At 42.0% G+C, this 14,611-nt stretch overlaps 1 protein-coding gene across 2 annotated transcripts in view; it reads right to left on the reverse strand.

The window, feature by feature from the left end:
* The window catches only part of Dapk1 (death-associated protein kinase 1), a 194,424-nt gene that overhangs the window by 55,434 nt on the left and 124,379 nt on the right, over positions 1 to 14,611 (reverse strand). For both annotated transcript variants that reach the window (XM_013031803.1, XM_013031804.1), the window contains exons 4-11: positions 6,050 to 6,188; positions 4,469 to 4,598; positions 4,259 to 4,307; positions 4,145 to 4,171; positions 3,313 to 3,465; positions 2,956 to 3,001; positions 2,185 to 2,274; positions 853 to 945 (exon numbers count right to left, since the gene is read on the reverse strand). In XM_013031803.1, the coding sequence (XP_012887257.1) occupies positions 853 to 945; positions 2,185 to 2,274; positions 2,956 to 3,001; positions 3,313 to 3,465; positions 4,145 to 4,171; positions 4,259 to 4,307; positions 4,469 to 4,598; positions 6,050 to 6,188 (727 nt within the window). The remainder of the gene's footprint in view (positions 1 to 852; positions 946 to 2,184; positions 2,275 to 2,955; positions 3,002 to 3,312; positions 3,466 to 4,144; positions 4,172 to 4,258; positions 4,308 to 4,468; positions 4,599 to 6,049; positions 6,189 to 14,611) is intronic.

Raw genomic sequence — 14,611 nt, forward strand, 5'->3', positions numbered from 1 at the left:
GCTGTTGTCTGGGGATCTGGGCTGTCAGTACCATGTCAGTAAACCAAGTGAGTTTGGCCTCACCACTCAGCAGCTGGGCATTTTCCTTTCATGTTGGTGGGAGAGAAGGGGATAGGGACCATATGCCACTTCTGTCCTACTATGATCCTAGAAGCCCCATGTTAGCGCCAATTGGGAGGTCTCATTTTAATTTATGTAAATTAGAATGAATTCTTCCCTCTTGTCCTAGCCAGCATCTCTTTTACCAGAGAGAGAAAAGAGGGACAGAGAAAGAATATGAATGTGTCTGTGTGTGTTTGTGTATGTGTGTGCGGGGGTATATATAGGGTGTGTGTACCATATGTTTGCGGTGTATGTGTGGTACATGGTATATATATGGTACGCAATGCAGCATGTACGATGAGTGGTGTGTGATATGTATGGTGTGTTATGCATTGTATGGTATGTGTAATGTGTGCTTTGTGTATGATATATGTGTCTGGTGTATGTGTGGTATGTATTCATGGTATATATGTAATGTGTATGTGGTGTGTGTATATGTTGTGTGTGATAAAAGAGGTGTAGTGTAGCTATGTGTGTGGTGCGTGTTTTGGTGTGTTGTGTGTGGTAGAGTGCGGTGTGGTGTGTTTGTGTGGTAGAGAAGGTGGTGGTAGATATATTGCCAACCAAATCAAGTTGAAAAGGGAAGGCAAGACGCAAGGTAATAGCAAGTCCTCCAGCTAGAACAGAGTAAGCACAGGCCTGACATTTTCAGGGCTTGAGGTTTTCTGGATTATCAAACACACAGGGTATCTTAAACATTACAAATCCACAGCACCAAGAAAGCTGGCTGAAGCAACCAGATCTGCTTACCAGAGTATCATCGCTGCGGGCCACGCTCATGTTACTTCGGGACAGGAATGACCGGGATAATCTTTGGCACAGGGATATCAAGCGAACAGATTGCTTCAATAAAGAAACGAAAAGACATAAAAAGTCAGGAGAGAGGATAGTGACAACACAGCCTTTAAGATGTGTTCTTAAGGACAGCCTGCTTTTATGGGGCAGTGATCTTGAAGCAGATTGGACTATATCTGATAAAAGAGTAAAGGTCTTTTTAAAGGTCTTACAAGTCAAGAATATAGTAGAGACAGGTTCTCTGCATTTCATTATGAAGCTGTGGACCCTTCTGCCTCCATGCATTGTTTTCTATCCTTTGAGGAAGATGACAATATTGTGACAAGCCCTGAACAGGTTCCCTTGGGAAAGTCCAGCATGCTAGGGGACAGACTCAGAATCCTCTGATCCGGGAAAGGTTGAAATGTGCTTATTAAAACACATATAGCTGGGTGCCAATGGCTCACGCCTGTAATCCTAGCTACTCAATAGGCTGAGATCTGAGGATCGCAGTTCAAAATCATCCTGGGCAGGAAAGTTCAGGAGACTCTTATCTCCAATTAATTACCAGGAAACCAAAAGTGGCACTACAGCTCAAAGTGGTAGATTGCTTGCCTTGAGCTAAAGAGCTCAGGGACAGCACCCAGGCTCAGAGTTCAAGCCCCATGACTGACAACAACAACAACAACCAAAAACAAACAAACAAGCAAAAAAACCACATATAGCTGTGGAAGCAGTCAGGGACCCCTGCAGACATCTTGGCTTTTTTTTTTTTTCTTGTGCTAGTATTGAGGCTAGAACTCAAGGCCTCACACTCTCAATGGTTTTTTGCTTCACAATGCTGAGCTCAGTGCTATCCTTGAGCTTTTTTTGTTCAAGGCCAGGACTCTACCACTAGAGGCACAGCTTGTCTTCAAGCTTTTTTGGTGGTTATTTGGAGATAAGAGTCTCACAAACTTTACTGCCCAGGTTGGCTTCAAACTACGATCCTCAAATCTTAGCCTCCTGCTCAATTCTAAGTTTAATAAACACATGTACTCATGTAACTACCATAGCCATGAAGATGTAGTGTAGTAAGGAATAGTTTTGTTTGATGAAAGAAAATACAAATTTACATTGGAAAGAATGAATAGGAATAAAATACAGTTTTTAATCTTTGAAAATAAAATCACAGTGCAGAAGATTACAAGGTAAATTTCTAAAAATTAGATGTTTTTTTTAATTGTCAATATCAGAAGAGATGAGCCCTGATGGCACAGATTTGTGCAGAAGAAAGAGACTATATGAATCCGTCCTTTCCAATCTTACTTTCCATTTTTTCCGGGCTGCAAACTTCTTGAATTTCTCCATGTTGACTGCTGATGCTTTTCTACTAAGTGCTTGCTGTGTATCTTTAGGCTGAAATGGAAGTTCAAGGAAAAAAAAAATTAGAGTTCTCCCATTATAGAAATGGGTTATCTGACAACTTCCCCAAGCCTCTCATTACTCCCATAGACTTACACAGTTAACCTTCCTAAAATAGCACACCAAGCTGGGAAAACATGCAAGATCTAGAATCCTAGCCTCAGCAGGCTGACTCTTAACAGCTAGGGTGTGATATCATGCATAAACACCGAGTCTTCTTGGGGAGAAGTTGAGCTGGCAGCCAAATTAAATTACAGCTTTCCACACTGATAGGTTGGGAATGGCAAGACTCAGGAGGACTCACTTGGATATCCTTAAGTAGTTTTGACCTGGGACGGATCTCAGTGCTGCTTTCCTATAGCATTCAAATTCCTGTTACTGCCTTTTGTGTGAAAGATGTATTCAGGTTACTGGGCTGCAGCCTTGAGAGGAGCTCAGGCAACTGTTGGGAACTCACCAAAGCCAAGAGATCATTACTTGCCTCTAACCTACTTCTATGAGGTCCATTTATGGGTTCCATGAGTTTGATCTGCACTGATCATCTTAAATGTTCCTCAAAGACTCATTCTAAAGACTTGGTGGTGAGTATCTGGTTGTACTTAGAGATGGAGCTTAGTGGGAGGTATTTAGGTCACTTAGAAAATAATTTTAAAGAGCACCATAGCTACAACTTACCTTGATCCAGGGATGCTGCAAGCTATCATGAATTGTCATTCTCTTCCTATGGAGGAAGGGGGAGAGGAAGAGAAAAACTGTCGTTACCATAACAGCAATCACCAAGATTGTCACTCTGAGAAAAACACAGTCAAAAGCTACTTGAAGAGTAAAAGCCAAAAACATTAAACTCCTTTTGACTGTTTCATTATGTGTGCAGATTTAACAGGCCCTCTCAGTACATTTTCTGAAGCCTTTCATTCCCATGGCATTTCAGCTAGGAATAGTTGAAATAGACACGGTGACCTTGAATACCACAGTGCTGGTCCCTGGACACCTAAGACTATGGCTGAGCATAGTAGAATAGTGGACACTCACTTTGGATCCTTGACCAGCAGTCTTCTGATGAAATCTTTGGCTAGGCCACTGGTATTACTGAAGTATTCTTCCTCAAATTCATAGTTGACAGCAGATACATTTGCTAATGTTTCTTGCTTAGTGTCTCCAAGAAATGGGGAGGCTCCACTTAGACTGAGAAAAGTGAGGGTACAAAACATTAGTGATTTCCCCTTATGCTATAATTTTTCCTCTATAAAATCTGGTAAATACAGCCTAGAAAAGATCAGAATCTGGTACCTGACCAGGCACATAAAAATTCAGTTACATGTCATTAGGTATTTAACTGTCAGGGCCAAAAATGCTATCTTAATGTAAAGGATTCATTTACAAAGCTAATCTGGCCTAGTGGCTCATGCCTATAATTCTAGCTACTCAGGAGGCTGAGATCTGAGGAGAGAAGTTTGAAGTCAGCTGGGCAGGAAAGTCTGTGAGGACAAAAGCAGAGGTATGGGTCTTCAAGCCTTGTAAGTACCATCTTTGAAGAAAAAGCTAAGGGACAGCACCCGGGACCTGAATTCAAGCTCTAGTTCTGGCACAAAATAAGCAAATACATGAATACATAACATCTAGTAATTTAAAATAAAACTTCCTCATCCTATTTTTTCATAGTGATAACATATTGTCTTACAGCAATTATTCTATCGTTTGGAATGATTAATTAAGACTCAATTATTATAAACTAAACATGCTTTGGGAGTGTGACATGAATTCATTTCATTGAGCATATTCAAACTGAAGAGATCTACATGACACATTAAAACATATGGCCTCAAAGAAAAGAATGAATGAGTCTGTGGATTTTGGTACTTACAGAATATAGGTTATTACTCCGATACTCCTAGACACAAAAACAAAACAAAAAGACATGTCAGAAGAACAGTAAAATATATCAGGAAGATAGCAACATTAAGGACATGCTCCTTACCACATATCTGCCTCAAGACCAAGTGGTTCATAGTTGACTATCTCAGGAGCTAAGGAGAAATAAACAATCATTTATCCTGGGAAGGAAGCAAACCAAGAGATTTATCTTCATGTAGCGATCAAAAATGTGGACCATGGAAATAATCTTACATTCTGTCAGTGTTATATTTATGAGACATAAATGATCAAGGGAAAGAACAAAGGAACTTACCAACAAACTCTGGTGTCCCAAATATATTTTTGAATTCATTGCCAAAGTCAATTTTATGGGCCAAACCAAAGTCAATGATCTTGATTCGAGGTTTTGGGACATTTCTATCCAAAAGCATTATGTTCTCAGGCTTAAAAAAGAGAGAGATAAAAACACTATAATATGATTTGACACAGGAGTACAAAATAGTTCCTTCTTATTCCTAAAAAATAGGGAAAAAAAGGTAGTTGCAAGAGACTAGTAGGGCAAAAATGTTTTGGTTTAGGCTCTCACAGAAGCAGGTGTGAGATAAAAATTTAGGACTTATACTGGTGACTACTAAGGAGGCTGAGATCTAAAGATCAAGGTTTAAAGCCAGCCTACCCAGGAAAGTCCATGAGACTTCTAACTTTTATCAGCAAAGAGCTGGAAATGGAGCTGTGGCTCAAGTGGTTAGAGTACTAGCCTTGAGTAATAAAACTCAGGGAGTGCCTAGGCCCTGAATTCAAGCCATAGTATGGGCAGAAAGAAAGAGAGAAAAAGGGAGGGAGGGAGGAAAAGGAAGAGGGAGAAGGAAGGAAGGAAGGAAGGAAGGAAGGAAGGAAGCAAGGAAGGAAGGAAGGAAGGAAGGAAGGAAGGAAGGAAGGAAGGAATCTGTGTGCTATGGTGTATCAAGGTGGTAGTACAGTCCTTCTGGGAAACTTGGGAAGAAAGAAGAGATCTCGGGATCATTTCAACTGAAGCACCGAGGAGTGGGGAGTGTCCAGCATCTCCCCATCCTCCATTGCTGAGAACTGCATTGTGAGTATATATTCTTCAGGCTTCCCAGCTCTTAGGACCAGAAACAAAGACTTCAAGCAGAAAGGTAGCAAGCCACCTTTGGGGCATGGATTAATGAATACTGATGAGATACAAATGGGTCCTTGAGAGCTTTGCTAGAAGTATAGAGAAAAACCTTCTTTTGCAGTCTTTTTCATTCATCGATCTGACCAAAGCTTTGCCATGTTTCTTCTCAGTTCCTTGTGTCAAAATTTGAGTCTAACACTGTCACTACCTGTTGCTCCTGTGTCTTTCCTTCCCACAGAGGGTCTGACTCTATGGTAGATGGGGATGTGACTTACACTTCTCTCCATCTCCCATAATGCCTTGTCTCAAGCTGGGCACAGACATAAGTCAACCAATCTAAAAGTTGAGTTAGCTTGATAACTAATGTCAAGATCAAACCACATCTCAGCAATCAACAGGAAAAGAAAACTCAGGTCATCTTGAATCTGTTTCCTATAGCCACCAGAGGCTAGAAACTGCCAGCTACTGGGCACTCCAGGTTAACTCAGGGGAGCACTTAGCTTAAAGAGCTGGCTAACAGACCCCACTGAGCTTTCTCCAATAATTCCTGTGTGCAATTATTCATTTTAAGCCACTATCCCACAGAATTAAGCATCCCAGCAGAATTAATATGCATCATGATTTATATTAATAATCCCATCTGTTAAGCCCAAACAAGCAAGAAATATATCTGGTTCGGATGTCTCACTTTTTCTCAGCAAATAAATCACAAAGTTTGCAGCTGGCATAAGCTCCACTCTGGTCTCAGCAACGTACCTTAAGATCAAAGTGGGCGATCTGCAGGGAATGCAGGTAGTAAACACCATTCAGAATTTGCTTGAGAAATTCAGTTGCTTCCTCTTCAGTCAGTGATTCTTTCTCAGCTAAGAAGTCAAACAGCTCTCCACCTGCAACACTGAGCAGACAGGAGCAGAGGTTAGTCGTGACTAGTCTATTTCACAGTGATTCACATGCTCTCAGAGACTGCTGACCTGCTCAGAAGCAAATGAGAAAGTTTACGGATCTGCTGACACTATGAAGTCTGTAGTCAGTTCTCTGATAATTTGCATCTAGGTAGTGTCTGGGGGTGTGTTTCAGCACTGGGGCTTGAACTCAGGGCCTGGGAGCTGTCCCTTAGGTTTTTAGCTCAAGGCCTTTTTAGTTGTTAACTAGAATTAAAAATCTCATGGACTTTCCTGTCTGAGCTGGCCAGGATCCTTGATCCACAGATCTCAGCCTCCTGAATAGCTAGGATTATAGGCATGAGCCACTGTGCCCAAACTCAGCACTTTGGGACCACTTTCTTATTGTGCCTTGTTTACAACTAAAGCTACAGAGCAGAGAGGAAATGTTGTGAGGGATTAAAAAAATACCTCAACAATATAGCTTTAAAACATTTTATTTAGACACACTTAGAGATCTTAATTCACAATCAATGGCCACTTCATATGAGACTTACAAAATAAATCACCCTCTCCCAATCAGAACCCAGAAAGTTCATAATCCGCACTAAACAAGTCACTTTTTGTTATGTAAGTAGTTGTACAAAGATGTTTCAATTCAGCATGTCATTTTATGGGTGTAATACATCCTGATCCATGCCACCCCTGGCATCATTTTCTCTTGATAATCTCCCCTGTTATCAATGTTAAGCCCCATTAAAATAGGTAGTCCCATAAGGACATTTTGGTTTGGTATCTGTTTATACACACGGTTGCAGATGTGACTTATGAAGCTCATACATAGTAATGACATAAGACTGAAATGTACATATTTGGTTGAGGGTTCATTTGGTCTGCTTCCAGAGTGTGAGCCTATACAGGCAGCTGTCAGACCCCCACCTCTGTTGGTGAATACTGTGCCCACAGATCAGTGCCAGCCAGCTACACAGCAAGCAGTCAACACCTTCTCATCCCCTGTGTGAGAGAACACATTCCCTTATAATCTCCACAGCGGTGCTTATAATGGCAAATAACAGGAAACTTTTAATAAGGGTTTTTGTAAGTTAATCTTTATAAACTTAACCATACACTCACAACATAATAATTAAGTGTAATTATGCAGAAAACTTCTACATTCTTTATCTTCCTTTCAACAAGAGTTCCATGCACATTGTACCTACTGACTCTGTATTTCCTCACAGTAAGAAAACTGGTGTTCGTGAGATTAAACAGTAATGACAAGAGAGCAGATTCACATTTTTATCTTTTGTGCTGGTACTAAGCATTTTCACTCAAGGCTGGTGCTCTACCACTTGTGCTATAGCTCTACTTCCAGCTTTTTGCTGGTTACTTAAAGATAACTGTCTCACAGACTTCCCTGCCTCGGCTAGCTTCAAACCTTGATCTCCAGATCTCAGCCTGCTGAGTAGCTAGGATTATACACACATGTGCCACTTGTGCCCAGCTTGCACAAGTCAAGCTCCACCGGCCTCAGAGCTATTGGAGATGCTTTGGCAATGCAGATTCTGGGGCTCCCTTCCAAACTGCTGCGTGAGCCCTTTTATGAGAGGAGACTAGGAAACAGCACTTCGAACAAGCACCCCAAAAGCAGAGAAGCTCTTTCCAAGTGTTCCTTCTCTAAACTGCCCTGTGGTTCACCCAGAAGGTAGTGTGATTCTCCCTGCCCTGGGCCTCTGCCACATGGGCCTGGCAGAGGCAAGGAGCCCTGGGCATGAATGAAGCATGGACATCCTCTCTGGATATGACCTAAGTGTGCCCAGTGGACAGCAGAGACCTGCAGAGAGCATCGACTCCACCCATGCCGTGCCTGCCCCTCCACCCTGCACATGCAGTATTGCTCTGGGGAAACAAAATCAACCCTTCTCTCTCCCCTCTTCCACAGGGGTACCTTAACCTAACAATGGGACATTCTCCTGCACTACTCTGAAAAAAAACAAGAGGAGAGGGAATTCTTCAAGTATAAAGAGGATTTTAAAAGGGGGGGGGATGGGAGATGACAAACTAGCCGACTCCAAGAAAATTGTGCTATCCTGTTTGTGTGTCCAACCCTCCTCTGGCGTGCCCCTCACTAGACAAAGAAGTAGTGTGGTGTGCTAGTGTGTCCAGGTTCAAATCTCACTTCTGTCTCCTCAGCTAGCCCAGTGACCCATAAGTTAGCCTTTCTACTGCGCCTGATTTGCTAAAAACAGAGTTCCTAAGACCTTTTCCTTTAAGGATTATGAGGACCAAAGATAATAGATAAATGTACAGCACCGCCAAGTCTGGCACAAGGTTGAGCTGAAGTCCATAACCTGGGATCTAAGTTGGGCACCAGTGGCTCATGCCTAGAAGCCCATAAACCTCTTATCTACAGAGAACCAGGAAAAAGCCAGAAGTAGAGCTGTGTTGCAAATGGTAGAGAGCCAGCCATGAGTGCAAAAGCTAAGAGACAGTGCCCAGGCTCTGAGATCAAGCCTCTGGTCTGACACCAAAGAAAGAAACTGGAAACTACTGTCACTACACTGGAAGGACACAGGAGACAACAGGGCCCAGGCCCAAAGAGGCTTCAGTAGCAAAGCCCTTTCTGCTCTGCTCTCCTCCTCAAGTTAGTCCAGTAGTCCAGGCAAGCCACTGGGGAGAAGAGAAAGGAAGGAGAAGAAGGGGTGGGAAGGAAATAAAGGGAGATAATCACAGCTTATAGAGTTGTCCTAGGTACCAGGACATGTAAAGTCCTTGGTGCTTGGCAAATACTGCTGTCTTTTTTTTCCTCTGTGGCTTCAAACCATAGCAGCAAGTGGTATACTGGGATGTCTAGCAACAGGCTCTGTGAAGCCCATTCCTAAAGTATCTTGTTCCCCAGGATCATTTTGAGCCACCCACATGGTGTTATGACTGGAGTAGACAGATACACAAACCCCTTTGTGTCCTGGACCAGCTGGCTCTGACCCAGCCCTGCCCACTGTGGTGCTCTATATTTTCCAAAGATGGCGTAATGAAATCTCATCCCTGGCCCCTTCTGCACTGAAATCTTACCATCCTCACCCAAGACAAGGCATCTATGGCTGGCCTCTAGGTTGTGGGCAAACCCTGTGACTGCTCTGGGCCAATAGGATACCGCAGCAATGACTGTGCCACCTCTGGAGTGGTCCTTCACAGGCTAGGCAGCCTCCATATCCTTCTCCCTGAAGCTCTCATTTGAGACCTAAATGACACTATCCCAAGCTTCACTGAAAGAGCTGTTTAATTAAGCATCGGGATAATTAGAGAGCATCAGTCCCACAGGTCCAGGAACCCTGGAGCTCTGAAAACCCTCTGTATGTACTGATCTTGCTTCGTCTATACATATATACTCATCCTCTTTCCTCCCTACCTATGTGCTCATCTTGTTTCCTGTCTCTTCTTCTCTATATATTCCTCTTCTTCCTTCCTGCATATATAGAGTATATATGAGTATGTGTGTGTGTGTGTGTATATATATATATATATTATATACACACATTCCTTCCAACTATATACTCACCTTCCTTCCTACATAATACTCATCCTCATAGATAGATAGATAGATAGATAGATAGATATAGATAGATAGATAGATAGATAGATAGATAGATAGATAGATAGATAGATAGATAGATAGATAGATAGATATAGCTTCTTCCTCCTTATATACTCCTCCTCCTGGTCCCCTTGGTTAAAAGATCTGCTGTCCCCAGTGCTCAGGGTAGCTCAGCAGATAGCCCTCAAAGACAGCCCTGAATTTTTCATCTTAGTTTATTTAGAGTTATTGTCAAGAGGTATTTGGGTAACTACCTTACTCCTTCACCTGGGGGCATTAAGTTATATTTAAAGAAGAAATCATGTCAAAATGCTTGGAGAAATTATTTATGCCTTGAGGACACAACCTGATATACTTTTCCCATCCCATTTTTCTTGACCTAAATTAAAAATAATTGTTGAACAGGGCACAAATAAGCCATTCGTTCACAGGAGGTTCCCAAAGTATAACTTAAAACATTTTAGGCTGAATGCAGTGGCTTTTGTCTATAATCCCAGCTGTTTATGAGGCATAGATTGGAAAGATCATGGCTGAAGCCAGCCTAGACAAAAAGTTAGTGAGACCCTCATTTTAACCAATAAGCTAGACATCTTGGTGTATGAAGATTGTGGTCCTACGTTGGCCCTGGGCAAAAATACCCTATTTAAAAAAAAAATGGGACTAGGGGTGTGGCTCATCCAAGTGCTAAAACCCTGCCTAGCAAGCACAAGGCCTTGAGTTCAAACACTGGACCTGCCAGAGATAGAAAGAAAAATATTTGTCGACATTAATTACTTCCCCTTTCATTCCTTCCAGGTCTTCCTGAGTTGCTGTAGCCATCCTATAATATTTTCTTTACAGCTTGCAGAAAGTTACTACTGATGTGAGTTGGTTTGAACCATTCTGTTGCACACACAAATCATTTATGTTGATTTTTTAATAACCTCACAACTCACGATCCTGATTGTTTTTAATGATACAGGAGTCTGAACTCAGGGCCTTGAACTCTCACTAGGCTTGCTTGCTCATGACTTTCACGCTTTCACTTGAACTACTCCTCCAGTGATGGAGTTTTGCACACTTTTCTGCTCAAAACCACAATCTTCCAGATCTCATCCTCTCATAGGATTCCAGCCAACTGCATCTGGCTTGTGCTCTTATTTGGAAATAAGGTCTTTGTAAATATAATCATATTAAAATAGGTTATAACAGTGTCTTTGAGATGGCAACTCAATGGGTGGTTGGTATAAAGAACCCAGGTGGTCCAGAATCCTAAGTCCTGCCATGTTCTGGGCAATTCTTACTAAGAGTCAGGCCATAACAATAACTGAGGGACTTTAAAAAAAATGTGTGTTTCTGGAACCCGCTCCCTGTCTATACTAGCTGGGAGGTCCAGTTTGTTTTTAATGTTGTAAGGTGTGCTAATCAGGTTCTGCCTGGTTATCCTTGAGGAAGATTCTGTTGATAGTAAAAGATGCTCCTTTGGTTGTTTTTGGCTCTTGGTGAAACAGCAACTGCTTATTAGCATGCATTTCACACAAATTCCCTGTTAGTGTAGGAATCAAAAGCTCTCTGACTCCAAGACCTAATGAAGGGCATTAAACTTGCTTTGAAATCTCCAGCATGATTCCTCATCTGTACTTCTATCAACCTTCCTTCTTTTAAGCAAAATGGAGCATTTGTAACAGACAGTAAAAGTACTAATGTTCTGACCAATTTCCTTGTTAAAATTTGCTCACCAACAACCCCATGAGCAACTGAGTTCAGGATCAAGTCACTGTGTACCTTCTTAAGATAGCAAAGACGGAATAGGCGAAATATTACCATTCCATGCTTCCCAAATGTCTACTGAAATAAATCTTATTTCACGTATCTTGGCTAATGACTGACTAAAGATTTTGTAAGCAGAAGTTCACACCCAAAGCATCTGCCTGCCTGCATTGTCATAAATGAAAACTAGGACATGAAATGAAGGATGAGTTTCTATGTAAGGAGGAGGACGAGGTGTGTGTGTGTGTGTGTGTGTGTGTGTGTGTGTGTGTGTGTGTTGTGTGTGTAAGTAAAGAGGAAGAGTGCGTGTGTAGGAAGGAAGGAGAATGAGTATATTCTAAGGCTTATCTGAACATTTAGATCCCAGTACAAGTCACCAGCCAAAGCATATCAAGGACAACATGAGATGTGAAGCAAAGCCAGGGAGAAAAAGAAAATTAGAAGGACAACTAGTGCCCTTTTCTCCCAGTCTTAACTGGGTACTGTCACTTTGTGATCCTGGTCCCTCACTCTAGGAGTGCCAACTTGTTCTTAGTCCTCTGTGGTCAGGAAGCCATGGAATTGATTTGGCTCCACAGGAAAATGAACAAGGAATGAAGTAATCAGACCTAGGGAAGGGCACAACTGGATTTCTGTTGGCTGAGGTTAAGAAAACCTCACACTTTGTGGGGGCAGGTTGGAGTTAGTAGGAGGTGGAAAATGAAATGGAAAAGTGTGCGCAGGTGTGTGTTGAGAAGTGAATTTATAAAAGAGATTGGAAAAGGAGAAAGAAAGAGGATAAGACAAGCTGTGTTGAGGCTCAAGATCAGCTCCAAAACCACCAACAAAGAACTTTGGAGACGGAACCACACCTGAGAACCATACCTGGTTGGGCTGAGGATCACAAGCTGGCATATTATTCCCCACTAGCCAAATTCAGGCTGCTGCCTATTTTTGTTAGAAAGTTTCATTAGAACAGGCTTACCTAGTCATTTACGTGCTAGGTATGGTTGCTTTCACATGATACTGGCCCAGTTGAATGGTTGCCATAGTGATCTTGCAGCCTACAAAGCAGGCAGTATTTCATGGCTGAGCCTTCACAGAAATTTGCTGGTCCTGATTCTATGTTCTGCATTGGTCAGCCACTGGACAGGGCTTCCTGAAGAAGGGCTTGACCAAGCACCCATGACACCAGAGGCTCCCACCTATAATCCTAACCGATGACCAGGCTGAGGTTTTAGGGTCAAGGTTCAAAGCCATCCCAGGCACACAAATCTGATAAACAGCTCCAGCAAAAAGCTGGAAGTGGAGGTATAGCCACAATGGTAGAGCACCAGCCTTGAACAACCACCACCATAACAAAAAGCCAAGTAAGAGTTCGAAACCCCAATTTCAAGCCCCAGTACCAGACTAAAAACACCAAAAAATGAAAATCAAGCAAAACTCCCAAACCCAAAACCTAAAGACTCTTCAAACCATCTATTTTCCTTCTCAACTCAATGCAGGCTCTCCACATTCAAATTTCCCCCAAAGCACATACAATGCTGGTTAAAAGTGAGACATATCTGAAATGCGTGAATATTTTGAGGTTAAAATTTCTGGGATGCCAGGTGCCCATAGCTCACGCCTGTAATCCTAGCACTGAGGTAAAAGATCTGAGGATCATGGTTCAAAGCCAGCCCGGGCAAGAAAGTCATGAGACTGTTAACTCCAGTTAACCACCAAAAACCAAGAGTGGCACTGTGGCTCAAAGAGGTAGAGCACTCACTTTGAGTGGAAATGCTCAGGGACAATGCCCAGGCCCAGAGTTCAAGCCCCATGACGAAAGAAAGAACGAAAGATAGAAAGAGAGAAAGAAAGAGAGGGAGGAGGGAGGGAGGGATAAAAGAGAAAGAGAGAAGGAAGGAAGGAAGGAAGGAAGGAAGGAAGGAAGGAAGGAAGGAAGGAAGGAAGGAAGGAAGGGAGGGAGGAAGGAAGGAAGGAAGGAAAAGGAAGGAAGGAAGGAAGGAAGGAAAAAAAACTTTTGGAATGTGATTGTTTCTCTGACAGGAACTTGTTATGTCGAATGGTGGGCCTTAGTGATGTGGGAGGAAAAACACCTCTTTGTGAATAATGTATATCTGGCATGTAGTAAGGGTGACAGTATTATGAATGTGGTAAACAGCCCTCCAGAACATTTCTATATATAGCCTCTGAACTACACAACCTTATTTTATGCATGCAATTTGTAGGACCACAAATGGTATGGAAACTGCATGAGTTGAGCTGCGGTTTGATAACTTTAACACTGTGATACCCATAGATATAGATCTCTTACTCCTCCCTTTTTCAGCGCTACCTATTTTCACTTGGGTATACAGTTCCGTTTATTTAGCTATTCTTTGACTGGTATCCTTTCTATGTTGTTTCCAAATTTTCAATATCATAGCTATAAGGCAATGGTTCTTTGTGAACATGTTATTCTCAGGATGAGTTTCCCTAGGTCCTAAAATACATACCCAATACCTAATTTCTGGGACACAGAGTAGGTGTGATGAAAGACTATGCTGTGTCAACTTAGATTCTTCCATCAGTATTTTTGTGTTATTTGCTTAGTAGAACTTTTGGCCAATCTAATTGCTGGAGAAACCTTTACATCTGATCAGACATTTCCTTGCTTAGTGATGACACTGGTAATCTTTCATTTTACTGTCATGCATATCTGAGTAGGTGTCCACTTTATATTTATATTTGGATTGTCACTGATTTAAATTTTAATTGTGTTTGTTGCACATTCCAGATATCAAACTTTGAATCTAATTTTCCAAATGTTTTCCTCTCAACTGGTCACATGCCTTTTAGCTTTCCTTAAAGTGACATTCTGTTGAACAGAATTTCAAATATGGTTACAGACAGGTGAGGAAATGTTGGCAAGCCCAACGCAAGAACCCTGTGTTTGGATTGGGCAGGGTGGGTCATGCCTGTAAGGCCAGCTATTTGGGAGGCGGAGATGAGAGGATCACAGCCTGAGGCTAATCTTTCTGTAGCGATGAAGGTTATTCTAATTGAAATGTGAGAACAATAAAAATAACAGGTGAATGTCTGTAGCTGACAATCTAGGGCAAGGTACTTAAT

The sequence above is a fragment of the Dipodomys ordii genome, unplaced genomic scaffold, assembly GCF_000151885.1.
Source record: "Dipodomys ordii isolate 6190 unplaced genomic scaffold, Dord_2.0 Scaffold143, whole genome shotgun sequence".
In the NCBI taxonomy this organism is placed as follows: domain Eukaryota; kingdom Metazoa; phylum Chordata; class Mammalia; order Rodentia; family Heteromyidae; genus Dipodomys; species Dipodomys ordii.